Source organism: Asterias rubens, chromosome 7 (assembly GCF_902459465.1).
Source record: "Asterias rubens chromosome 7, eAstRub1.3, whole genome shotgun sequence".
NCBI lineage: Eukaryota > Metazoa > Echinodermata > Asteroidea > Forcipulatida > Asteriidae > Asterias > Asterias rubens.
Window position 1 is genome coordinate 7,780,027 of NC_047068.1, and position 27,058 is coordinate 7,807,084.

The 27,058-nt window shown below is 38.8% G+C and overlaps 1 protein-coding gene across 4 annotated transcripts in view; it reads left to right on the top strand.

Moving 5' to 3' along the window:
* The window catches only part of LOC117292552 (protein outspread-like), a 103,196-nt gene that overhangs the window by 23,321 nt on the left and 52,817 nt on the right, over positions 1–27,058 (top strand). For all 4 annotated transcript variants that reach the window (XM_033774648.1, XM_033774644.1, XM_033774645.1 and 1 more), the window contains exons 4-7: positions 2,019–2,170; positions 12,855–12,954; positions 20,625–21,521; positions 23,151–23,297. In XM_033774648.1, coding sequence (XP_033630539.1) covers positions 2,019–2,170; positions 12,855–12,954; positions 20,625–21,521; positions 23,151–23,297 — 1,296 coding nt within the window. The remainder of the gene's footprint in view (positions 1–2,018; positions 2,171–12,854; positions 12,955–20,624; positions 21,522–23,150; positions 23,298–27,058) is intronic.

The following is a 27,058-nucleotide window of genomic DNA, read 5'->3' on the forward strand; positions in this document are numbered from 1 at the left end:
ATTTGTAAATCAATTTGTAAAATTCTAAAGTTCCTCAGACTTTAAGTGAAGTAAGCTTTGGCATTAACCTCAACAATCTCTAATTTTCAGTTGGGATGTATCTATTTCTATTTTCTTTGTTAAAAGGAAGCGCTATTTGAGATTCTAAAAAGGAACAATCTGCCCTTGCAGAGATTTATATATAGTGCTGTTAAATCGATTCGTTCGTTTTTCTCATGTCCTAAGTTAATGAAAAGTCCTGTCCAACGGTAACCAGGAACCATGGGAGTTTGAGTCATAGTTGTCTGTTTAAACTAACTCCTAAAAATGGCACGTTAATGTAACGACTCCCGTTATGAAATGTGAGCTTGACCCAGTCAACTTGGGTATATGGTTGAAGCCGCAAGGTTGTAGCTGGACCAATTTTAGTTGCGGGCTCTCCAATTTGGTCCACCGATGGCGAGCGGTTCAACAAAGTTATTCATGTTTAGATATGCATTCATTGCTGAAGTGCAATCTGGGGGAATCTGTGCTGGGCGGCATAGTGTATTTTACTCAGAGTGTTGGGCAAAATTTGTTAGTTATGGTCAGGCCGGCGATTAGCGATGAAAGTGACAGCCTCAATGCCCCTGGTCATTGCCTTGGTGCCCTTCAAATGCTCAATTAGAAACTTACATCTTCATGATAGGGTGCCCTTTACCAAAGAGAAAATGCAGTGGTGCCCGATCCCTTCAATCGATCCCTAGGCTTGGGCGTAGGTTATTTGGGAAGAGTGTGCTCTCCGAAGCCAGCGCCCAAGCTGTGGTTTCTAAATACAGCGATATCACAATATAAAGGATTGCTACATTTTCATCACATCAATGCAATCACTTTATGTCACTCAAGACGTTTGCCAACCACATCGTCTCTGTCATCAAGCTTTCATTAGACTAAGTCCAAGATACTTCTTAACTTCCTTGTCAGTTTACAGGTGATGTACATATAGGCAAATTGGACAAGCACTTGGCTCCTGTAAGATAGGAGAGATGAGAACGCTTCTCAGTTGTTTCATTTTCCCCTTGGGGTAGAAATTATGTCTCTTCATCTTGTTTGGCAGACATTAGGAAGTCTTGTTTGTCCTCAGAAAGGTTTTGATTTTGTCCAATTGATTTTACAATTAGTCATATCAAAAAGACAAAGTGTGGACTAATTAATTGATAGATTAAGTTACAACACGTTACAATAGACCCTGAGTTGAGTCGCACAACTCTTAACAACAAACCTATTGTACTTTATTGATCACTCATTGTTACATGCCAATGCCATTAACCTCCAAAAAGCTTGTGTGATAATTTTTTGACGATACTCATTAATCTTCCAATCGTGCATTGTTTCCTCCTTGAATCAAGAGTTCGCTGACATTTGCTGATATGGTTTATGGTTTGACATGTCTTGTTTCAAGATAATCATGATAGCTTTTCTTGACTGCTAAATTTCATTAAGGTGTTTCACTGTTTAACTCTACAGCCTCATTTTAGCTGTAAACATTAGCTTTAATGGGAGAATAACAAGATGGCTGCATCATGATAGATGCAATTTATTTTTATTTAAGCTGAGGATAATTCTTAAATGTCCACTCCCTCCCCAAAGTCTAGAGGAATAAGTATCTTGGTATGCTTTTTACAAAATACAATTCAAGTGTTACTGCGATAAAAAGTAAGGTTAGGGTAGTCTTTAAGAGCACAATCCCTTGAGTTGGCATCCTTGCCTTAAGCCCAGTTCATACTTTCCTCGGAATGCGAATGTGACACAGATTTGGATGCCACAAATTCGCAAAGAATAATTTGCAACAGTTGAAATGTGCTTATCTCCTGCGAAACATTTGCTGCGAAAACAGCCCTGTGACGTCAAAATTTGTAATGCATAATGCATTCCCAATTGCAGGAAGTATGAGCTGTTTTTTTTTTTTACCAAAGTGGAGTCCAGTGACTTAAAGAAACCATGAGATGACATCCTCTTATAAAAATCTCCTCTTTTCTTTCCCCTCCTCCTCCATTTAGATAAACACCACACCCCAGGGCGTGATCAACATGTACCAGTGCGAGAAGGTCTTCAACGCCGATGCGCAAACTGGACAGAAGTTCTCCCTCGCAATACAGTGCACCACGGCAACAACGTTCATCAGAGCAGAGACGCGTGAGGAGAAAGACAGGTGGGGATATACTTCCAATGAAAATTGGAAATAGAGACAGGAAACTATCAGTTATCCAAACCGGATGGGGATACAATTGCTCAAAGTTTCATGAATTCCTGGTTTAATATTCCCTAGAGCAAATTGAGTGTACCATCACCATATTGGGTAAACTGATTTTCTAGTACAGTAGTTGTGTACTTAAATTAAGGATGGCTTTCAATTATTGAGAAAGCTAGGATGCTTAGTTATAATAATTATAGAACTTTTAGAAAGCACAAACCCTCCTAATGAAAGGTGGAGTAAGTAAAAAAAAAATAAAAAAAATTACAGAAACTAAAATACTACGTACAATCTGAAACGTTGGAGAAATTCTGCTCCATTAATGTAGGCACATGAGACTATCCCCTTTGGCTTCTGAAGGCTGTCAAACAGAAAAATTCCCTCCCGCCTTTACATTAGGCCTACATCTTTGGTAATTAATTATAAACAGAAGAACACTTACACAGCACCTTTGTTTTGGTCAACCCTACCCTTGTTGTTTCTGGCCTTTGTTTTCTTGTGGCGTTCATCTTTTTTTCGGAACCCTTTCAGCGAATTGTTTATAAACACATAAATGTCAGAGTATCTTCAGTTGGGAAAGATAACTGTTTCCTGTACTCAGATATATTGTAAATGTCATAGTCTTCCATTTAAACCACAAAAAAAATATTGCAAAAAAATATTCAGGAAACCAGCCCTACTCAAGCCTAGCCTGGGCATTGGCACAGTCGGTGGTGTGTCTCTGCACAAACCTTAAAGTCTGGTTAAACAAGGCTAAGTTTCATAACTATTTGGTGAGGGGAGTCATAAATCTTCCCCTGCTTCAAGTTGTAAAAGAGCTGGAAGCTGCTGGAGTGCTTGGGGAAATAGGAGCTGTGGTTAAAGAGGAAAATGTTGGCCAAGTTTGAGTCTCTTCAGTTGATATTGGTGGCAGGACTATAGGGGTCACCAGGAGGTCAATGCTGTTACGCTGTAGTTGGAGAAGGGTAGTAAAGGGACGTTTATTATTGTGTTGCAATGGGACCGGGTTGTTGTGTTTTTCTGAGCAGGAATTATACTAGCAACAGAATGTTATGCTGTTATCATACACTGTGCTTGCGTATCAACCGTGTAGCAAGCTAGGAATGATGATAATAATAATACTAATAATAATAATGATAATAATAATAATAATAATAATAATAATAATAATAATAAGACTTGTAATGCGCACATATCCACCCTGCTGGGTGTTCAAGGCGCAGTAAAACCAAAAACAAAACAAAAACAAAACACAACACAAAGAAAAACAGAAACAACAAAATTAGTCATTGAAAACCTGTGACATAAGATAAGTTTTGAGAAGAGACTTGAATTTTGCGGTACAAACACAAGATCGAAGATTAAGTGGTAGAGAGTTCCAGATGCATGGCGCGGCTGAAGAAAAAGACCTGTCACCCCATGAGTGTCGAGACTTGGGTTCAATGAGGAGAAGCATGGAACTTGATCGAAGATTCCTTGATGGAGTGTAAACTTGAAGCAGTTCAGAAATATAGTGGGGAGCCTTGCCATTAAGAGCTTTGTGGACAATGAGCATCAGCTTGAAGATGATTCGTTGAGAGATAGGGAGCCAGTGTAGTTGTTTCAGAATGGGGGTGATAGCACAGGATTTTCTAGACAGTGTCACAATGCGGGCAGCAGTATTTTGGAGCCGTTGAAGTCGGGAAATCTGGTTGTTAGGAAGACTGTAGAGAAGAGCATTGCCGTTGTCAAGACGAGAAGTAACAAATGCGTGAATGACCTTTTCAGTGGCACTTTTGTCCAAGTACTTGCGAATCTTACCTATATTCCTGATGTGATATGATGATAAACGAACAATGTTGTTGATGTGTGGCTGAAGTGTCATCGATGAATAAAAAATAACCCCTAAGTTCCGAGCTTTCAGCGAGAGAGCTATCCGAGCATCACCGATGGAGATGTATGGCACTGAAACCTTAGTTAACTGTTGACGTGACCCAAATAAAAGGAACTCTGTCTTATCATCATTTAACTTCAGGAAGTTTTGTTGTGTCCAACGTCGAATCTCTTGGATGCATTTCTCAAGTCTTGCAATAGATGCATTGGCGTTTTCTTGAGAAGATTTAAACGTGATGTATAGCTGAGTGTCGTCTGCGTACACATGGTAATTCAGATTAAATTTAAGGATGATGTCACGAATCGGTAAAGTGTACAGCGTAAACCACTGCGGGCCGAGTACCGACCCCTGTGGCACAGAGTAGTTCAAAACAACAGGGTCGGATATCGCAGTGCCAATACATACATGCTGAGTTCTATTGTGGAGATACGATTTGCACCATGCTAGGGTTGTGTCCTATGATTTATACGTGTTGGCCATGGATTGTGAATACTACTGTTGAGAAAGGAATCGTGCTTTATATGGACATGTCTGCTGCCTGATACTTCATGGAGGCAACGGAGGCGATCGCTTCCATGCCCCCTGGTCATTGCCTTGGTGCCCTTGAAATGCTCTAGCAGATATTTGCAATTTACTCAAACTCATAGGGTGCCTTTTACCGAGGTGAAAATGCTTTGGTGTCCTTGCCCTTTTGAAAATCAAAGCAAATAGGCCTGTCTCTGCTTTATGAAGCTTTATCAATTCATAGGTTTATTATCAATTGGCGGAGTACTAAAATCATGAACATAAAAAATCATTCACATTTGATGTCTGCGTACAATGCTCTTCGATGTTAATGACTAACAGCACATTGTACTTGTTGTCATTGTGGCATGTATGTCATACATGTACAAGGGATTTAAAATCTCCGCTGTATTGTGTGCTACAATGTACCATTTGTAGCAATTTATAAAACAGATTAATGTCCTCGAAACATTTCCTCACAAAAAAAAAGTCAGACTAAGTGCTCATTTCATCATTTCATGAAGTTAGTATGAGTACAACTTCACATCAAGTAAGCTGCTTGATTAAGAAACTTCAATCTATAAGCCTCCCTGTTAACACCCATAGAGTTGCCCTCCCCCATCTAACTTACCAAGTAAACCCTATTTAGATGCTACACCTTAAAACTAACTAATTACTTAAGAAGCACTTGGGAGGATTTAGTATAGGCGACCCTGCTGCGGCCGCTAATCAGAATCAGTCAACCCTCGGTCCAAGGGCGGCAGATAGTCTGATGGTTGTGGCCGCCACTCGTCAACCAAAAGGGAATTGAACGAAAAATGCTGAGGATGAGATCGCTCCAGCTGTAAATCTCAGCGCTGTAACTGTAGGTACATGCCTGTGGTGTGATTCATGCTTCATGGTATCACTTTGGGCTTGATATTGATGCGTTGACAGAGGCTGTCGCACAGAGAAACTTTCTCTAAAAATTGCATTAGGCAAAATAAAAATAAAAACAGGTTTAGCGTCCCCACCCGCCTCCTTTTCAGAGGCCGCCTCTTTTTTGTCTTTTTCCTTTTTAAATATGTAAAAACAATTTTTTTATGATTTTCTTTTTTCATAAAAAAAAAGGTGATATATTTACGATCCCAGCAACACAAGTTTTGAAAAAAAAGCCCAGATGATTGTCTTAAAAATGTGTCGGCAGCCATTATAAAAAAAGGGGGGGCCTCCTTTTTTTCAAAAAGGGAGGACGCTAAACGTCTTTGTTTCTTTGGCCTTACTTCAAGGGCTGTGCATTTCAGTTTTTGTAAGCGCCGTGATATAGTTTTCTATGGGGAGCATCTCTAAATACCTGTTATTATTTTTAATTTTTTTATTACTGTCGTTCCTCTCTAGGGCTCTTGACCAAGACAGTTTTTATTGTCATTGATTTGTGGGAAGATTACTTCCAATGGCCAAACTGCTGACACCCCTTTGAGTAGTAGTTTTCACAAAATTCATCATCTGTCATGGTTATTCATACAGTACTTTTCTTTTATACGCACTTGGAAATTGGACAATTTACTTTTGTATCTCAATGGCAAAATCATCTTCAAAGATGGATTCCCTGTCCAGTGTACCCGGCTCAAGCTCTAGAGTTGTCAGTGTATGTGGATCCTATAGTAAACCCAATTTCATAGGGCTGCTTAAGCACTATAAGTAGCTAAGCATTATCAAAGCTACGCTCACCAGGTTACCAGCCAAACTACCATGTCACTCCTAGTACAGTTTTAGATTTGTCCCTGCTCATTTCTGCTTAGCTGAAAACTGTTAAGCAATATTTTCCATTAAGCAGCTATATGAAATAGGGCCCTGGTTACAATAGCACTTGTGTCCTTAAGCCAGACACTTAATCATAATTGCTCAGCTTTTCAGATAGGATGTAAAGCTGTGGGTTTATGTTAAAGAACGCAGAAAACTTATTGTTAAGAGAATGGGTTTACCCTGTGTGTTTCTGGCATGGTTGACTGCAGATTGTGCCTCACCATCCTGTGGGTCTCATAATTGAGAAAAAAGGGAGGTCTGTGTACTGACGTAAAATTACTAGCCTTTTAAGGCTCTAGTTCTCGTAGATATAGCGCTATACAAAAATAATGTATTGTTAATATTAGAATTCATCTATTTTTGTTTGTTAACAATAGACAAATTTAGCTACACCCTCAATTGCACTAAATTCACACAATACATAATGCACGTGTGCATAATTTATGCTTCCGAATACCAGTCGTAAAAATATAAAAATTAGAATGGAAAGTTTAACCTCTGATTGAACTGGATGGAAGCATTGTCTAATATGGTGCGTGTCTGTCAATTTGGTTTGCTGGCTCTACCATCATAATGTGTGTGTGCAGCAAAGTTCACGATGAACCGGGATTCGGTTGGGGGAGTATATAGCTCATTATGTTGTTGGAAAGACTGTAATATTCATGAACTTCAGAGGACATTTTATGGTTCACATGTTGTGGGCAAATTTCATTGCTTTGCTAACTGCAAGCAAAGAATCGGCGCTAGGGGAAGCTGCAGTCGATTTCACGAAACGCTGGGATCAATCTTATCTCGAGTTAGGACGAGTAACCCATCCTAACTTAGGATGGGTTCAATGCGTCCTACGTATTTGGATACGGAGCTGAAACCGTCCAAAGTCCTAAAATTAATCCTAAGTCAGGAAGAGTTTGGTGAAATCGACGGCAAGTCAATTCCATGCATGCGTCAAGCTTATTTCAGGGGTGAGCAGGGAATTTTTGCTTGTGGCTCTGCTAGGGTCAAAAGTCATGCCGATAATAATAATTTTTTGGGCATTTATACCATAGTTCATTTTGGTTGGTAAGCAGTCTGCAACAGCTAATTCTATTGTTCGCATTTGATTTAGCTCTGACAAACTTAAGAAGTCAACCTGCCATGACATGTAAGCTGTTTGACTTCTGACTTGCAGGACGCCCACTTGTTTACCAAAGAAGTTAATATATAAAGCATTTATGATGGGTTCTTTTGTAAATTTCGAAGCAAACACTTGTATTTCTTTGCCAAGTTGTACACGGGGGAAAAAAACATAGAAAATAGAGCATGTTTCTGTAGTGGAAAATAGTTTTTGTTTGTTTGTTTTTCAATGCTTGGATGTTGGAGTAATATTATCTGATGTGCACTGAGATTGACAGATCTGTAGTGTTAAAACTGATTTCAAATTGGGGGAAACAAACTTTTGTTGTGCTTTCTTGATTTGTTATCTAAACATTTGTAGGTCTGTGGTTAGGAAGGATCCCCCCCCCTTAATAATTTCAGAGTTTGTTTTAAGACCATAAAACATATTTAAACAATTGTCCTGTGGATTTGATGAAAAACGTATAGTCTCCCTCAGTCCAAACCTGGAGATTTGCCATTTTTTTGTGGTAATTTTGAGAATCTGTAAATCCACTATACTGTGTCACCCTGGATATTTTTTTTTTTGGGGGGGTGGCATCTTTAGATAAAAGAGGCTAGTACTAAATCCCTTTTTAAGAATCTGCAAATTTTGCTCAGTCACGATCCTAAGATATTTGTGTTTTGTTGTAAATGTAGCCCCAAAACATTTGTGACATTTGCAGGTAGGAAAAGTCATTTATCTCCAAATCACACAGAAAGAGTTGTTTTCTTGCAAAGTTGTAATCTACATCCAAATCTCATGCATATTTTCAACACCAGCATAAAAAAGGCAAATCTAGTACATGTACTTGTCATAGTTGTGTGTCGTTTATTTCATGCAGGTATGTAAATTTGTTAACAATTCATTAAAAAACAATCCTTAGAAAATAAAACCCTGAAAATGGCTTTTCTAAATCCAAGGACACGGTAACAGCTTTAAAAAACAAGGCAATCATGCATATTCAGTTTTTTAAATAAAAAACCATCCAGGGATGAAGTAATCGTTAATTGATTGGAATTGGAATCACTCCATGCTCCTCCCATGTCTCCACACTGTCTGATTTTACAGAGTCATGACTTCCCCTTTTTGAAAGGTGTATCCTCATTTTCTTAGTGGATTTAATCTTAAGTAATGAATCTACCTCCTCATTAATGCTTTTTACAGACACCACAGAAAATGCCTAATGAGCTTTTCAGAAAATGTCTAATCTCTAATGGGGGGGGGGGACACCTGTCTATAGAGCATTTTGTTAAGGAATATTATTACATTGAACGGGGTTTGCCCCTAACTTTTTTAAACTGTAGTGACTTTCCTGCAGGACCAGTAAGTTTGTCTGCTTGTCATTTCACTAGTCTGCCAGTAAGGTTATCTGCCAGCTTATCACTAGTACAGACTTCAAATAGAATCAACCAGCCGGGCCACGTGGAGTGGATTTTGACTGGTCCTCAGGTGTTTTAACTGCCATTTTTGGCCGGCAGACCACTTTCTACAGGGGAACGTTAGTTGAGATTTGCCATTCCAACAGAATTGTTAAAACTGCATTTAGTGAAAACAAATGACCAGTTGCTATAATTGGTACTATCATAATTGTTAATATGAACCCAATATGCTAACTTATTACTCCAGAAATGCTATTAGCATTGGGAAATAATAATACTCTGGTATATTTCCTTGTAGCCTGTAACATTTATTCCACTTTACGGAGTTGACACAGTTTATGTACAGTATGACCTGCAAAAATAATAGCTGAAGAATTATTGATATCACATTAACTGTGATGGATTTTTCATCTGTTGTTTATTCTCGTTGTTTGGTCTGCCCCAGTGTAATATACATCCTGTTTTGATTACTTTGTTATGTGATTTAAATCCGTTTGGAAAGGCACTTGACATTCGATATAATAAAATGTTTTTAGTAGATCAAAGCTGTTCAGCCATTATTTACTTTGAGGAATTTTTTTTACAAATTACGATATCCTTCTACTTTTTGTCATCAACGCTGGATGTTTCTTCTGGTCGGTGTTGATTTTGAGTCAGATTTCGGAAAGTCCGCCACAAAAGCAAATAAGGATACCCAAATATTCGTTTTCTGTCAGCTCAATTTCTCAGACTTTGTTTTGAAATAGTACATGTATGTCTTAAAGGCAGTGGACACTATTGGTAATTACTCAAGTGACGAGTAACGGGGAGAGGTTGATGGTATGAAACATTGTGAGAAACGGCTCCCTCTGAAGTGCCATAGTTTTCGAGAAAGAAGTAATTTTCCACGAATTTGATTTCGAGACCTCAGATTTAGAACTTGAGGTCTCGAAATCAACCATCTAAACGCACACAACTTCCTGTGACCAGGGTGTTTTTTTCTTTCATTATTATCTCGCAAGTTCGATGACCCATTGAGCTCAAACTTTCACAGGTTTGTTATTTTATACTAATGTTGAGATACACCAACTGTGAAGGCTAGTCTTTGACAATTACCAATAGTGTCCACTGCCTTTAAGCAAATCTTCTGTCATGGGCAGAATTTTTGTTGAGGGTATGTATGGTTTGCTTTTGTATTTCTGGACCCCTGGAATAATGGTGTTGGATAGAGGATCACTCGGCCAAAACAACAAACATTGATGAATATGGTTGTAGAGATTGTACTGACTGGTGAAATAGATATTGTCAATAAAATTGCAACCCGGTTTTACAGTGCTTTGCCACATTTGATAAAGTGGCTCAGTAGAAGTTGTCTGTTTAGCAAATACAAACAGAGGACCAATCATCACAGTTATACAAGTTATTTCATAACTGATATCATGATTCTGATAGGTAAGATTTTTATAACTGAGCAATAATGTGTGGGGGCTGATTTTCATAAAAAATTTCTTTTTGCAGAGCAAAGGGGAAGAATAGTATTGGTGCAAGACCTCCTTGGTGCATTTTGCTGTCCAATTGGGTGCACTGTACAGTACATTGTGCACTGATTTACTTTACTGGTAGTTGGCACTTTAAATGAATTTCGAGCCTTACATGTAGCACGGCAGTATACAGTTGTAGATCAGTGAGAGCTGGATAGATCTTTTCGCAAATACCCATTGCGCAAAGTGCTAACTGTTGAATGAGGTGCATGCTGGTCTTGATTGGTAGCTGAAACAACTTTATTTCATTCCACACCTTACGCGCAAGACTAGGTATTTGTGATAAGTTCTATGTGTACAGTACGCCTTCTACATTGTACCAGTGTATTGTTACACTGAGAGCAAATTTGGTTAGACTGCCTCGCATGAAGACTGAGGGAAGATCTTTTATTTTGTCAAGTAAGATACACTTAGATGTTAACACTTGATATATATTTTGTGATGTAAAACAAGTCCATTGTGTAAATGCATACAAATCATCGTGAGAGATAGACTGATAACCCAGTTTTTATAACCTTCTGCATTGCTCTAGTAGTAGCCCCAGGGGATGGAGATGGATACCACACCAGAGAGCCCTTGCATTTTTTTATCCCCTCGTTGTTGTTGATCCTTGATGAATCATCCAATTATTAATACATTGTAAGTCCAGAGACCCTGAGACAGTAATTACATGTACTCTCCATCTCTCCTCTTGCCTGCATGTACATGAGCTTGAGGGCGGTCCTGAACCGCTTTTTGTGGGTACAGAATCACAAGCAGAAGGTGAATTCTAAACCATTACACATACCAAAACTGTTCCAGAAGCACTCTGGACACATTTGGTAATCACTCAAAAATATATTAGATATCAATATAAACCACAAGGGAAACTGACTGGGTAAATTTTGAAATGATTTTTGGGGTTGAACAAAGAATTGACTAGAGTTGGATTAAAACCAAAGACCTCCAGATTAAGGTGCCGGCGCTCTACCAACTGAGCTACAGGTATCTAGCCCTATGATGGCGGTGTCCCTATTTTGTCAATATCTTTGTTCAGGGGTGCCAGTCAGAAGCCATTCAACCATTAACTGCCGTGTAGCCAGGGATCACACCCAAATTACGATACAACCTGGGAAGCTGCAGCCAGGGGATCACCTTAAAGGGGTGCAATTTTTTGTTTCAGATATCAATATAAACCACAAGGGAAATATATTAGCATAAAACTTACCTGGTAACAAACAATGGAGAGCTGTTGATAGTATAAAACAGCTCCCTCTGAAGTAACATAGTTTTTGAGAAAGAGGTTATTTCTCAATAAAATATTTTAATCTGAGGAAGACTTCAGTCCTGAAGCTTTTCTCAGGCATCAGCAGAAAGCACACAAATTTGTGCAACAATTGTATCTTTTATTTCATTATTTCTGCAACTTCCATGAGCAATAGAGCCCAAATTTTCACTGGTTTGTTATTGTATGCATGTTGGGAAACACCAAGTGGGTCAACACGGGTCTTTGACAATTACCAGAATTTATTTTCATAAAGTCCCAGATAGTTACCGTAATGGAAGAGTGAAGAGTAAAAATGTTAAGCATGATTGACTGCAATCTCTAATTGGATGGTTAACCATATTCCATGTATTTTCATGGTTGGTGGCTTCTCTCAGACTCTTTCGGGCTCATTAACATTGATTCTGCATCCTGCAGATAGAACGTAAAACTATAGGTCCATTTTATTGAGTAATGCACTATATAAAATACAGGCCTGGAATTTCAACTTTGAGAGGGCAAGGCCATTTTATTTTTCAAGGGCACTTCTATTGGAAATCTTAAAGTCTATGGGAAACTGTTGAAGGGGCACCGAGACCAGGGGCAACAGAGTCCATGGCCTCCGTAGCCTCCTTGTATTTCCAGGCCTGAAACACCCCCTTTTTTAAATTATTGTTAAATAGAAGGAGCTTGCTCCTGTGTTTCTTTTTGGAGTGTAGTTGTACATTTGAATACAGTCAATATGGAATTTGTTTATTTATTTTATTTTAGATATTGACAAAATAGGGAGACCGCCAACATGTTGCTAGATATCTCAGTTGGTAGAGCCCCAGCATGTTAATCCGGAGGTCGTCAAATCCCGCTTTAGTAAATTTGTCTGTGTTCAGCCCCTAATTTTTTAATTTTAATGCACAAAAATTGTTAATGGCCTGACAATTCAACCCTTGCAAAGCCTTCCTCATTTAGCCTTTAAGAAAAAATTAGGCCATTAATAATTGTTAACATTTATACCATAACTTAAGTCCTTTTGGTTGGTAAGCAATTTGCAATCAGCTAATTCTATTTTCCCTATTTCATTTCAAAGTGAAAACAGTGATAGCTTCATACCAAATAGAATCAAGATCTCGTTAATAACCAGAAGTAATTAATGTAATATTAACCAGGTAATTATTGAATACCCTTTTAATGGTTTTCGTTTCACAGTTGGTTAGAAACACTGGGTGAATACCCAGAGATCAACAAGGAGAATGAGAGAATGAAACAACGGCAGTTGAAGCTCGCCGCTCAGCACGCTGCTAGACAGGTTAGTAGTGGAGTATTTATTTCTGAATTTAATTTTTGTTTTTTCTTACACGAATGTGTCCTTAAACAGATGTGTATAAAGCACTGTATACTCAATACTTTCCAGAGTTCTGTTAAAACAATCAACATGCAAACCCTTTGGGTGGGATTAGAACCCCAAACCTTTGCATTGCTAGAGCAGATGTCTAACCACTGGGCTTCGAATCGTATTTATTTCTGGTATAACTCACTCTGAACTCTTTTGCACAAAATAGTGTAGAGTAGGGACAGATTTCTAAGCAGACTAAAGTTTTGCTGAACAAGAAAGCGGTTACCAGCCAGAATGCTGTGCCTTGTTGAGTGCTGCTAGTTCCATTGTAGAAAAAAAGAACTTTAGAAATACATTCTCTTAGAAAAAATCTATGATAAAAGTTTGATAAACAATATACGATGCTCTAGCAGAACAGGTTACCAGCCCAAATGCCATGTAATAATCATATATGACTGGTTCCCGGCTGCTATTTCCTCAGCAACTTTCAAACAAACAATCAAACCCAACAGCAAACGAAGAAGCAAACAAAGTAAATTGAACTTGCTGAGTTCTAAATTAAAAGCTGAACTCAAGAGTTCAAGGAGACAGAAATCTTTTTCAGCTCAGTGGTTTTGCTTTATAATTTTTTCTTTTTCAGATGATCACAATTAAACAAAAATGTGTGACCAAATCAAATATACGAGTAGATCGCAGAATTTCAAAGCAAGTATTGATAACAAGCAATTGTGACCTTATACACTGCGGTCATTTGGGTGTAGAATGTGTGCTATGAATTATAAAGCAATGGAATGATCCCCCCTAAATAAATAAATAAAATCTGACATCTATAGTCACTTGACATCCTGATAATTCCAACCTTAAATTAATGATTGATGAAATTCTCAAATAAATATGAAAAACAAGAAGTATGCTGAGGTACATGAAGATCATCCTGTTTTTTTTTTTAGTCTACAATGCTTGGTCCGAAATGAAGGAAATCTTTAAGGCAGTGGACACTATTGGTAATTGTCAAAGACTAGCCTTCACAGTTGGTGTATCTCAACATATGCATAAAATAACAAACCTGTGAAAATTTGAGCTCAATCGGTCATCGAACTTGCGAGGTAATAATGAAAGAAAAAAACACCCATGTCACACGAAGTTGTGTGCGTTTAGATGGTTTGATTCGAGACCTCAAGTTCTAAATTTGAGGTCTCGTAATCAAATTCGTGGAAAATTACTTCTTTCTCAAAAACTATTGCACTTCAGAGGGAGCCGTTTCTCACAGTGTTTTATACCATCAACCTCTCGCCATTACTCATCACCAAGAAAGGTTTTATGCGAATAATTATTTTGAGTAATTACCAATAGTGTCCACTGCCTTTAAAGGGACAAAGGAAAGTCCTCACATTGATAGTAATACATTTTTCATGGCTGCCCAAGTAATATTCTAATAGTATTCTGGTATAAGTAACAAATTACTTCATGGTTCTTGGTTCTTGGTTCATGCAATTTATTAGAACTCTCCCTACGATTATACTGGCTTTTGAACAAAAGTAAGAAACTACCAAGACCTGTGACTTACTGTTCCAGTACTTGGTACAATCCATGGTCCCTTCAGTCCCCTCCTACAATGTTTTATACCATCAACCTCTCCCCATTACTCGTCACCAATAAAGGTTTTATGCTAAAAAATATTTTGAGTAATTACCAATAGTGTCCACTGCCTTTAACTGTTTGTGAGTTTACATACACTCTAGGTCCTGTTAGGTTGGCATAGCAGTTCACAAATTCTATATTTATCAAGTACAAGTTCAAAGATACTACACATGGTTAGTAGAGCTGACAAAATAATTGAGACTGTGTTTTTGTTTTGTATGTTCAACCATGCATAAAACAACAAACCTGCAAAATTGTTGGCATAATCCGTGGTGTGAGTCAGGAGAAAATAGTGAAAAACCATGCACAATTTTCAGCATGTAAATACAACAACCCAATTCAGCTGTTGTAATTTTAGTATTTTGTTCATATTTCATTAGTTTTTTAAAGGCAAGGCAGTGGACACTATTGGTAATTACTGACGCAAAATAATTATTAGCATAAAACCTTACTTGGTAACGAGTAATGGTGAGAGGTTGGTGGTATAAAACATTGTGAGAAACGGCTCGGCTCCCTCTGAAAGTAGTTTTCGAGTAAGAAGTAATTTTCCACAAGTTTGATTTTGAGAGCTCAAATTTAGAGCTTTGTGTGACGAGAGTGTTTTTCTTTCATTATTATCTCGCAACTTCGACGACCAATTGAGCTCAAATTTTTACAGGTTTGTTATTTTATGCATTTGTTGAGATACACCAAGTGAGAAGACTGGTCTACCAGTGTCTTTAAACATTGATATTTTTGTATTAACCACATTGTATACACTCATCACCTCCAACCACAGACCTTGATTTGACTAATGTGTTCATTAGTCTGATAAAGTCAACTCATGGGAATAATTTATAACCATAAGTTCATCCACAGTAGTAGCCGCCTGTGGCTATCGAAATGAAGTCAAGGTTAATTTGATACACAGATGATGGCCAGTTTATATTATAAACAGGGGTCATTGACCAAGAGCTTGTCTGGCATGGACATATTTTTTTATTCTCTGTATTTAAGCCATCCTCAAAACAAAATCCTAATTTTTTTTTGGGGGGGGGAAGGATTCCCTTTTTTGAATTGATTTAGGAGGAAAAATATCCCAAATGAAAGCACTATGACAGTGGCAATTGTGATGTACAGAAACAATGTTTGGGCATGTCTCAGTCTTGCTCCCTGAACACTTAGTTGAGAATGATGAGACAATTTTGTATGGTTACAAACATGAGGGTAGACTAATTTGTCTGTCAGCCTCAATTTTGATTTGGGATAGAAAGGCTACACTAGGGGTAAAATATATGAACCTGGAGGTGATCTCATCAGTATTAACTAGTGATTTATATTTTTATATCACACTTTACCTAGCAATAGGAGACTTTTGAGACGCTTGGTGGCAGCAGACTTACCAGGTAAAATCTATTGTTCTCGGCAATCAGCGCCTTGCTCAGAACTACGTAAAAAATTGACATTTACCTGGTTAGTCTGCTGCCACCTAGCATTCCAAAGTCTCCCATTAAGATAGATACGTAGTAAAGGTCATTCTTGTGCTTAGAGCACAAAACAATTATGCTTACCAGAATAAGATTACCTGCCAAACGAACCCTGTCAGATTGTACAAATTGTGACTGGTATCCTGTTAATTTCTGCTGAGCAAAAAAAAACTGTTTTAGTAATATTTTTTTGCCTTAGATAGGTTCTATTAAATTGGCCCCTGGTTGCCTTCAGGCAAATCTGATTCACCTTGCATCTTACAGATGGGTTTTTTCAAGCAGAAGGTAAAAAAAAATAAAAATCCCCAATCGCTGGATTCCTGGTGAACATGTTTAACAACCTTCTTTATTATATACATGCAGCTCAGCCCCAGGGCAAAAATTACAGACTAATTTCATAATGTAAGCCTTGCTAACCAGAAAAATCAAGTGCTAAATGAAAAAAAAATAATAATAATCAGAGAATCCCACTAAAAAGATGTACACATAATCTTGATGATTCATAAATAAATGAAGTGTCTGGGACACTAGCTCCCCTAGATTAATTAGTTTATTGAGAGCATCAGGCAGGCAAAGTACAACCCCCTTTGAAATTCATCAAGTTTCAGGGTTAAAGGCAGTGGACACTATTGGTAATTACTCAAAATAACTATTAGCATAAAACCTTTCTTGGTGACAAGTAATGGGGAGAGGTTGGTGGTATAAAACATTGTGAGAAACAGCTCCCTCTGAAGTGCCATAGTTTTGGAGAGAGAAGTAATTTTCCACGAATTTGATTTCGAGACCTCAAGTTTAGAACTTGAGGTCTCGAAATCAACCATCTAAACGCACACAACTTCGTGTGACAAGGGTATTTTCTTCTTTCATTATTATCTCGCAACTTTGATGACCGATTGAGCTCAAATTTTCACAGGTTTGTTATTTTATGCATATGTTGAGATAAACCAACTGTGAAGGCTAGTCTTTGACAATTACCAATAGTGTCCACTGCCTTTAAACCGGGTGTAGATTCGTCAAGGCAGATAGTAATAAAAAATGGATTTTGTGATTAGACATAGTTGAATGTGCACGTATTCACTCAATCAATTCTGTAAAAGGGGGGAAAAGTGGCAATTGAACCATCCAACTTGGACCCCCCCCCTCAAAATAAAGTAAAATAAATAAATAAATAAAAAATACAATAATAACAATAAAAGAAAAAGAAGAAGAAAAAAAAAAAGGGATTCGATCTGCCTCTATCTCGGTAGCCTAGTTAGTTGGTAAGACCATGGAGGAAGGAAAAGAAGGAGCTCGAACAAAGGGTCTTCAAAAGCCGAACCCTAGGTACCGCGGTCGTTTAAGATACCTTGTAATCACCCACATACCTTATACAAACAATTGGCGACCTGGCGTCTGTGAGTTTGCGCATGCGCACTTGGTTCTTTACTCAACTATGGTGTCATATGGATATAATAAAGGAAAAAAAAACAACTTTTTTGAGACCTGATAAATTTTATGTACACTTTCGCCCCATAAATCAAAAACACAATTGAATACCAACCACCCTCGTGTGCTAATACCCAAATTTTGAACCACCGCTAGTGACAGGAAAGTCGCAAAAAAAAATGTAAAAATATGCTATGGTATTTCCATGTTAACACCACAAACGGTAAATGAAAACGTGTATTTTCACAATTCTTGTCTCCAATGATTCAATTTAACACGAAGGCAATGGTGCAGAGTGGCGGTACCACACCTTAGTACAAAGAGATCTAATCGCGCTCACATCGGCCGTCCAGCAGGAGGTCTCCTATCTTTTTCCACTGGTCAGACAGGGGCATTGTCAGGGTATTCTTTTGTTACTCTGCGGTTTTGCAGGTCGTTCAAACTCCTTCTCTTCCTTCCTCCATGGTAAGACACTGCTCTAGAATTGCAAGGGTCGTGGGTTCGAATCCCACCCGAGTAATATGCCTGTGATATTTTTTCACAGGACTCTGGAAAAGTACTGAGTATACAGTGCACACATCGGTGTATGGGTAAAAACCAAAATTAGTATTCTCTATCCCGATGCAAACTTAACATCTATTAAAAATTAAATAAATAAATTAACAAATAGATAAATAAATAAATGAACAAATAAATAAACAAACAAACAAATACACAAAATTCAACATCATATGATTGTCTTTGTTGTGTTTATTATTTTTTACTTGTAGAGTCAGGCATGGGATTTCATATTTGAAAGGACAATATTCACTTATACTAGTGTCATGTTCGCAGTTCTTGGAATTAATTTGTAGGAGACAATGGGGAGTCTATGGCCTTCAATCCATCTGTGTCATAATCATGTTGTAAATTATGGAATCATTGTTCCTTCATTTTGCCAACCAAAGTGTTAGTGCGCATGGGTAACGTGCAATTTACATATTTCGTGGGAAAGGTCTTTTGACCATTCCCAAGATTCAAAAAATAAAAAACCCCATTTTTTTTGGAGGGTGGGGGCGGGGGGCGGTTGTCATTCCCTGATGCTGATTCTGATTCTGCTCTTATGGTTTTAATTCGCGACTTATGTTTACACTCACATACTTTTGTTTTTGTTAAGTTTTGTCTTGTGTATTGTTTACTAAACAGTGCATAAAAAGTGCATCGTAACTCAAACATTTCTTGTTTACAGTGCATTAAAATGTAAACAGGCGAGTGTCAGCTTACATGGCCATACATTGTCACACCACCGTCGTTTGAATGAACCCTAAATGTCAAAATCATAAAATATCCAGAATGCCAAGATAGGGGTTTGGAGGTACTGCAAGCTTGTCTATTAAATGCTGTTTGGTCGCAAACGAAAACATGACTTGCCTGACTGGGTTTCATATTATTGCATTCGCCGCCGCCACCGACGATATGGTGGGCGTTTGACAATTTAGTTTTGCCATATGTGGAAGATGAGACATTTTTTTGTCTTAATCGCAAACAGATGTTGGTAATATCCTGCTCCAAACAACAATTTTGATCGTTGTTTTTGTTAACAAAGTTTATCTTGAGAAGACGTTTATTTTGTTAGCAGATCATGTTGGTGGTGGATCTTGAGGGTCTAAAATTAACAGGTTTTTTATGCGAACTTTGTATTTTTTGAAGTACAGAGTAAAGAGTGTGGATCATCAATCAACCTGGATTGTCATTTTATCTGAAATTATTTTTAAGGACATTAAAGTTAGTGTTATTATATCAGTTAACGGTGAAATTATTGGTTGTAGTATATTATTGTTATTATTATTTTTGGGGCAGGATGGGGTCGAGAGTCCCTGGAAATGAAAGTCTATGGGAAACTTTTGAAGGGGCACCAAAGCCAATAACAGGGGCAACAGAGGCCACGGCTTCCATGGTGAAACAACATTTCATGGTATCTTTTTCTTATTTAAAGAAATGCTGGTCTTTGACCTATTTATCTAGTGCTAAGGATAGTACTCCCAGAAGCTCTAAAGCTATAATGCTAGTGTGTTATCAAAGAGTGGACATGACCATCCTTTCAAGAGACCTCCTAAAACGTGGATCCTATTTAGAAATCATTTTGTCAATGACTCTGTTATTTTATCCTTGGATGCTTTCCTAGACCAAATGAGAAAGTAGAATTAGCTTTTGCAAACTGCTGACCAGCCAAAATATTTTCTTTGAGAAAGACGCTGCTAGGGTCGAATCGTCAGGCCATTCCTTTTTCTAGACCACTCGCCAAGCTGTTGTTACTCTTCCTTTTTAACTGAGAGCTAAGTCTGACTGTCATTATACGGGGATTTAAGCTTGATTTCACACTGGTTCTTTGGGTAGCGTCACAACATAATCCAGAAAGTGTCAGGCAGTGGAGATCAAAGAACTCTGTCACTATCGTGTGGAGAACCAATCACATAAAATTAACTCCAACCGTGTCTCTCTGATTCAGGGATTTAGGAGTCGTACTTTATTTTTCCCTCCACTAGCAATCAATTTTGTTAGTCTGTGGATGGTCTAGATGAAGATACATGGGTTCGTCGGGTAAACTTGTTAATGTAAGGAAAAGAACATAGTAATTTATTTAAAGTTTTTGGGGCAGGATGGGGTTGAGAGGTAAACAAAAGTAGTTGAAGTTTTCAATGGAAGTGCTCTAAGTTGCAAAATGAGAATGGCCTTGCCCTTTCAAATACGAAGATACATTGGTCTGTTGGGTAGATTGTTAATCTTGGGAAAAGAACATTACATGGCAGTTGAATATAAAGATATGTGGTATGATATTAATTTTTTTACTCTAACCACTTAACAGTAAAGTGGTTAGCCATGTACAGCTGTGTACGTTACATAGATACTGTACATAAATATCCAAAGGTGACAACCACAGAGAAGGAAGACTTTTTATAATAACTTTTCACCTTTTTAAAGTTGCATAGTTCTTTTTCAGATCTTTTCTATATTTGCTTCAAGTTACAAGACAATGTAAAAAAAAAGAAAAGTGAAAAGTGTTTGAAATTCATTGTGATAACTTGATGTTTAAACCTTACCAATGTTTCACTTTTTGTTTTTCTCTCATAGGAGAAGTACGGCAAACCTCCTACACTTGGAAGCAACAGCAAATCCAGTCCATTACCCAGCTCCAAGTCAGACACATCGTTAAACAATACCCTGAATGACTCCTGGCCAAAGAGTAGCTCCGAAACACGGGATATCTTGAAAGATCAAAACGACCAGCGGAAAGATGTCTACCAACGGTCACAAAGCACCCTCGAATCGAGGCCCCGTTACTCCGATCCGACCAACTCCTTCTCCAGGAGCACTCCATCCATGGCGGGACATGCGGCGGTCGTCGACCAACAGGACAGCCCCACCCAATCATCTAAGAGGAAAAACGAAACAACGACCACCCTAGCCTCAAAGTCCAAACGTGCCGACGAGGAAATGAGCTCTGCTCGCCAGGCTAGGCTTCAGAACGAGGCAACCTCCGTCCCTGCCTCGCAGAGCAGCAGAGCTTCACGGATGCGAGCCCGTGTTAGGGCTTCTGACACCGGAATCACGGAGCTATCAAAGAGTGGAGCTGCTCTTGCTCTCGGTATTCAGAGAAGTCGAAGCGACGTTGTCGTTGACCGGGGGGCGTACACCCCTCTCCATCAGAACAATAACAATGTCAACTTTGACCTGTCGTCGGGATTTGGTTCCCGCAGTGACCCGCAAAGACGAAGCTGGAGGAATCGCACCACCCCTGATGAACCACTGCCGTCCACCAAGGAGGTTCCATCACCTCAGGAGAAGTCCCCGCGGGAGACGTTTCCTCCGACCAAGGTGCCGACCCCAACCACTGTTGCCGAGGAGAGCCCGGACTTTGGTAGAGATCGGTCGAGTACGAATGAGTCTCACACGTCGACAGTCAGTACGTCCAGTGATGACTTGGAGAGATTGGATAACCCAAGGAAAGCCAACTTTCTTGTTAACAAGGTAAAGAGAGGATGTACTTACTAAGAAAATGATTTAAACTGCTGACTGATTAACATCGTTTCAGCTGATGAGATAATCTTTTTGCTTTTTCTTTTTCTGAGTCGATCAGAAAATCAAGGACAACTGCACGGTAATTGTCCTTCATTTGCTTTTAAACCACACTACACCTGTCATTCATGTGTGGAGACAGTGTAGTGTGCAACATTAGTCAACCATTGGTCAGTGTATCAAACTGGAAGAGAAACCATGAAAGTGTGACGTTTTTACCGCAGTTGCAGTAGTTGGATTTACACTGAATAAGCTAGTCAAACAAATTATTGTTTATAATGCTCTGACCTGGTAATGTGGTGAGCATCTTAATACACCATTGAATATTGTGAGCTCTGATCGAACTAAAAGACCATGGGCAAAATTTCATAGAGTCGCTAAAGCAGACAATTTTGCTCAACAGATTGCCTGCTAAGCAAAATTTGGCAGGATACCTGTCAAAGATGGTGCATATGACATGGTAATTTGGCTGGTAACCTCATATATTGGTAAGCATGATTTTGTCGTGCCTAGCTACTTGTTGTGCTTAAGCAGCTATATGAGATTGGGCCCTGTTCAAGGTTTACAACAAGTGTTTTTCCCGCCCATTCAAACAGGAGGCAGCCCACCTCAATACTGCCCTTGACCGCTCTGCACATTTCGTCCAGTGTCACTACCTCAATGTGAAGGTTTGCCATAAAGGAAATACTAATCAATAGTATCATTTGATGGCATTTAGAAGCTTTTTCCTTGATCTTTTGGGATCAAGAACGCACATGGATGCGTTGTTGCAATTGTTGCGTGTTTGCGTTAGCTCAGCATTCTCGTCAGTTTGCAGGCTGTGTACTATTTGCACCACCTCGCTCAGTTCATGAGCCAGGGGACACACTGGTTTGTAATTAACACGCGTCATGGCAGCAAACTCGTTGAGTTAATCAGTCATCGAAACATGAAAGTCAGCCATTAGTTATTCAGATAAACATTACATGATTGTAGAGATTGTCTCTCGATGGTGGTGGCAGGCTTCCAGGTAAATCTATTCGCAGGGTTTTTCCTAGGAAATTCGTCAGTGCCTTAGCCAGCAGGACCAGTTAGCTTGTCAAACTGACAGCCTTTGCAACAGTCTGTATTGCATACAAAATTAAGCCTGCCTTTCGGTACTGAAGAAGCCAGTTGGACTACTTGTGACTTGTCCTGGGTTGTTTTCAACTAGCATTTGGCCAGTGGACCACTGCTAAGGTAGAATGCTGATGTTTTCACATGCTCAGAACTTGATGAACAATAGAGATTTATACCTGGTATGCTTGATCTACTGATACATAGTCACGCATTCTCTTTGGCGGAGAAGTTGTTACAAACATTGTGGACTCTCCTCCACGCAAAGTTGATCTTTTGATAATGAAAACTAAGTTTTTGGCCTGACGTTTCGACCGTCGCAGCAGAGTCTTTCTCAAAGGCTAAATGACAACAAAACAAACATGAACAGGTGAACTGGTGTAACAAAAGCAGTCAAATGGAAAGCACTTATTACCTCCCCCCCCCCCTCCCCCTCCTTGAAATCCAGAAGACATATTATCATATTTAATGTGGTTATTCTTGCAGGCAATGCTTGATGGGGATTCGCCATCTCCAAGTAAGAGGACGATTGAACGAAGGAAACACGCCCACAATCGACGCGCCCGACACACCATGGATGGAAGTATGCATGTCACTATACCGCCATCTAGTGATGAGAGTGAGACCAATAAGGTAAGAGTCTCCAGTCTGGACTTTTTAACAGGCCTGGAATTAGTCCTAAGTTAGGACAGGTCCTAACTCTTTGTGAAAATGACCATGGATCTTTACTCTTGAGAGGGCAAGTCCCTTTTTGTTGTGAGGGCAGAGCGGCCAACTCTCCCTGATTCTGCAGAAGGTGCCATGAAAGTAAACCAATCTTTCCATGTTTGATGAACAATTTTAAAGTGTCCCTGATTGTTGAAACTTTCTCCCTATAAAATAGATGTAATTCTAAAATCTCCCTGATTATTGAACAATGTCTTCCTGGTTGCAAAATGCAAATGTTGGCCGCTCTGAGATGAGCACCAAAGCCATGAACACGGGCAACAGAGGCCAATGCCTCTGGGGTATTAAGAGGTAAGACTAAGTTTTACTGGAGTTAGGACAAGTTACTTGTTTTAACTTAGGACTACCCTTAAGTTTGTAGTACCTCCTTAAGAGTCCTAGGAATAGTCCTAAGTTGTGACTATCTTTGTGAAATCGACCCAGGCCTGATTGAACATTATCATTCACTCCTGGCTGTTTTCTAGTCACTGGGTGGAGCTTGTGGGCAGGTGAACTTGACCCCATCGTGGTGGACAGGCAGATTTGATGTCATGGTTGATAGGTTTAACCCTTAAAAGACCCATACCATCTGGTAACAAAATGCCATTAGTGGTTGCTAATGGCTGCAAGATTTGACCTACATGTATAATACTTCCTGTCCTTCTCATGTAAACACACTATTGTACTATGTACTACTGTACGTACAATTCCAAATCAAAATCCAAGTTTTGTTTCTGTTTAAAAGTTGTGTAAAAGAAGAAAAACAAAACATAGTGATGAATGTCATTGAAATGAATGGTACCTATTGGTGGTCAACAAGATTCCAAATTAACAAAGGCCGTTGTACACAAATGAAAATCAATGTTTGTGCAAATGGTTTACCAAATTGAAGCTTAACATCTCATGTAGTCATATAGATGCAAACAACTAGACAAACTGAAATTTTACAGAACGTCATGCAACCGTTCACTTATTATTTTTTTTTTGGGGGGGGGACACCAGTTGTAAGAGTTGCATGTGTTTGTACAGTAGTTAAAAAAATTAGAGCACTTCTTTGGTAGTGAAATAACTAGACACCTCAAATCTGAGAACCAACCATTGACTAGCATTTTATTCAATGCTATTCTTTTTACTAGGAATGCAAGATAGCAAAGTACATACAATTTTAAAGTGTAGCCAGAGATAGTCACCATCTTCAGTGCCATTTGACAAACGTCGGTTGTGACAAAGAATCCTAAATTTTCCAGAAAATATTTGCTCAACAAAGCAGGCCCCTATCCCTCTCAACTTGAAAATTCCAAAATTTCTAGCTGTCCCCTTCACCCCTACAATAACCCAACGGCTTATCGTGTCAGACATATGTCATCTGAAGGATTGTTGCCCAACCTGTCTCTGGAAAAGTCTGTTTCGTTGGGGGGAAAAACACCTGTTTTTATCGATTTTGCATCACCTCCAAGTTCAGATATGAATTTTCCGGGATTACCAAATTAAGAGGTACCACCTGAGCCCTGGTAGCCCCTTGGTTTATTGAAGGACAGATTGTATACCATGTCCTTAAAGCCTATTTGAAAAAAATAATCGGCTCGATGCCAGGAAATAAATAAAGTGAGCCCAATTTGGTGTAGCAGCTTAGCACACATAAATGTATTAAGCACAGAACTTCTGTGTTATAACACTTCTGAGAAGTGTTTTAAAGATGTTGAAAGGCTTCTGCCCTTTGAATTGTATCAGTGCCAGGAGTTCATGGGGCGTCCTCCAGGAAAACACAAGGCCTGCATCAATAAGACCTTCTTTTTTACTTCTTCTTTTTTTATATAGAGAAGCGAGTGCTTTTGATATTTGTGTGTTCATTACGAACACATTGGCTGTATTCTACACCTAAAAAAACCCACCCTCACGGGGAAATGACAGTCCTTGTCGAGGTGATTCTGGTGACGTCAAGAAGAGTATTGCAATACTCAGTATCATCATACCTCCTCCCACCCCCCCCCCCACCCCCTCAAGATGCTTCAATTAACGTACGCATTGTGACCGTACGACAAAATACCACCTGTACTTCATTAGTGATCATGCGTTGTACAATCATAGGAAGTGGTTATGTTTGTCGTGTTTGAAGCCCTCTCTACTGCAGCACACTTATAGACTTATACCTTCCAGGGGAAAAGGGCAAATTAAAGGGAATAATTATTTTGGGAACACTATGTTCGTAGAGAAGTCTCCCGATTTCTGAACAATCTAACTCCCTGGCAGTAGAATACCTAGCAAGACAAGTTCAAAAAAGAACATAATCTATCCAGCCAGTAGATACATAGGTGTTTCCCCAAACCAAATACATTGAGCACATGTTCATCCCATGATGTTTGTTTATACAAGACTCATTTATATGCGGTCTGCATGATTTTGTAGGGGGGGGGGTTGGGGTGGTCGCCACGGTTTGTGCTGCATCATTGTAGTATTTCACATGGATTATCTATTTTTATATTTTAGTCAATCTTACCAAGAACAAAAACACTTATTATGGTTCCCTTTACATACAATCACTTCCAACTAGTACAACTAGTACTAGTAATATTATTATTATGAAAGCTCAGAGACCATACAAATTTTGGTTAGCTGTTTAACAGAAAGGGAAAAAAAATTAAAATTATATGATGAGCACTAATTTGTGAGGGAATCGGTAACGGACAGTGAACCCTTTGTGGAATTTTGTATGATTTCTACGGCATGCCTGGTAGGTAGTAAACAGGCCATTGTCTCTATTTCTCCAGGGCCAAATTTCAAAGAGCTGCTAAGCACAAACATTTGCTTAGCATGAAATGTCTTCCTTGATAAAAACAAGTTTACCATCCAAATTTCCAGGTGATTTTCAGGATAAGCAAACAACAGCTGAATACCAGTAACAAGCAATATGCAACAACTGGAAATTTGGATGGTAATCATGTTTTTATCAAGGAAGAAATTTCATGGTAAGCATTTTTTTGTGCTTAGTAGCTCTATAAAATTGGGCACAGGACCCAGCTGCTTTAGCACATAAAGTACATATGTACGTAACCTGCTTAAAGGCAGTGGACACTATTGGTAATAACTCAAAATAATTATCAGCATAAAACCTCACTTAGTAACGAGTAATGGGGAGAGGTTGATGGTATAATACACTGTGAGAAACGGCTCCCTCTGAAGTGACGTAGTTTTCAAAAAGAAGTAATTTCTCACGAATTTGATTTCGAGACCTCAAGTTTAGAATTTGAGGTCTCAAAATCAAGCATCTGAAAGCACACAACTTAGTGTGACAAGGGTGTTTTTTATTTCATAGTTATCTTGCAACTCCGAAGACCAATCGAGCTCAAATTTTCACAGGTTTGTTATTTTATGCCTATGTTGAGATACACCAAGTGAGAAGACTGGTCTTTGACAATTACCAATAGTGTCCACTGTCTTTAACAAAACAATGTCACATTAACCGTCTGTGACTTGTATTCTGCCCATCTTTGGTTAGCAGTAGAATTGTCATGCACAATCGTCTGCTTTAAGCAGCTCCATAAAAGTGGACCCTGTAGGCAAATCGAAATGCTCTTTGCAAGTATTCCCTCAAAAATAAAACTCCCAGAGATTTTCATCTGTACTGATTGATTGTAAAAACCCTGCGGATATGCTGTACCATTCTCGGAAGAAATTGACTGCATGTACTA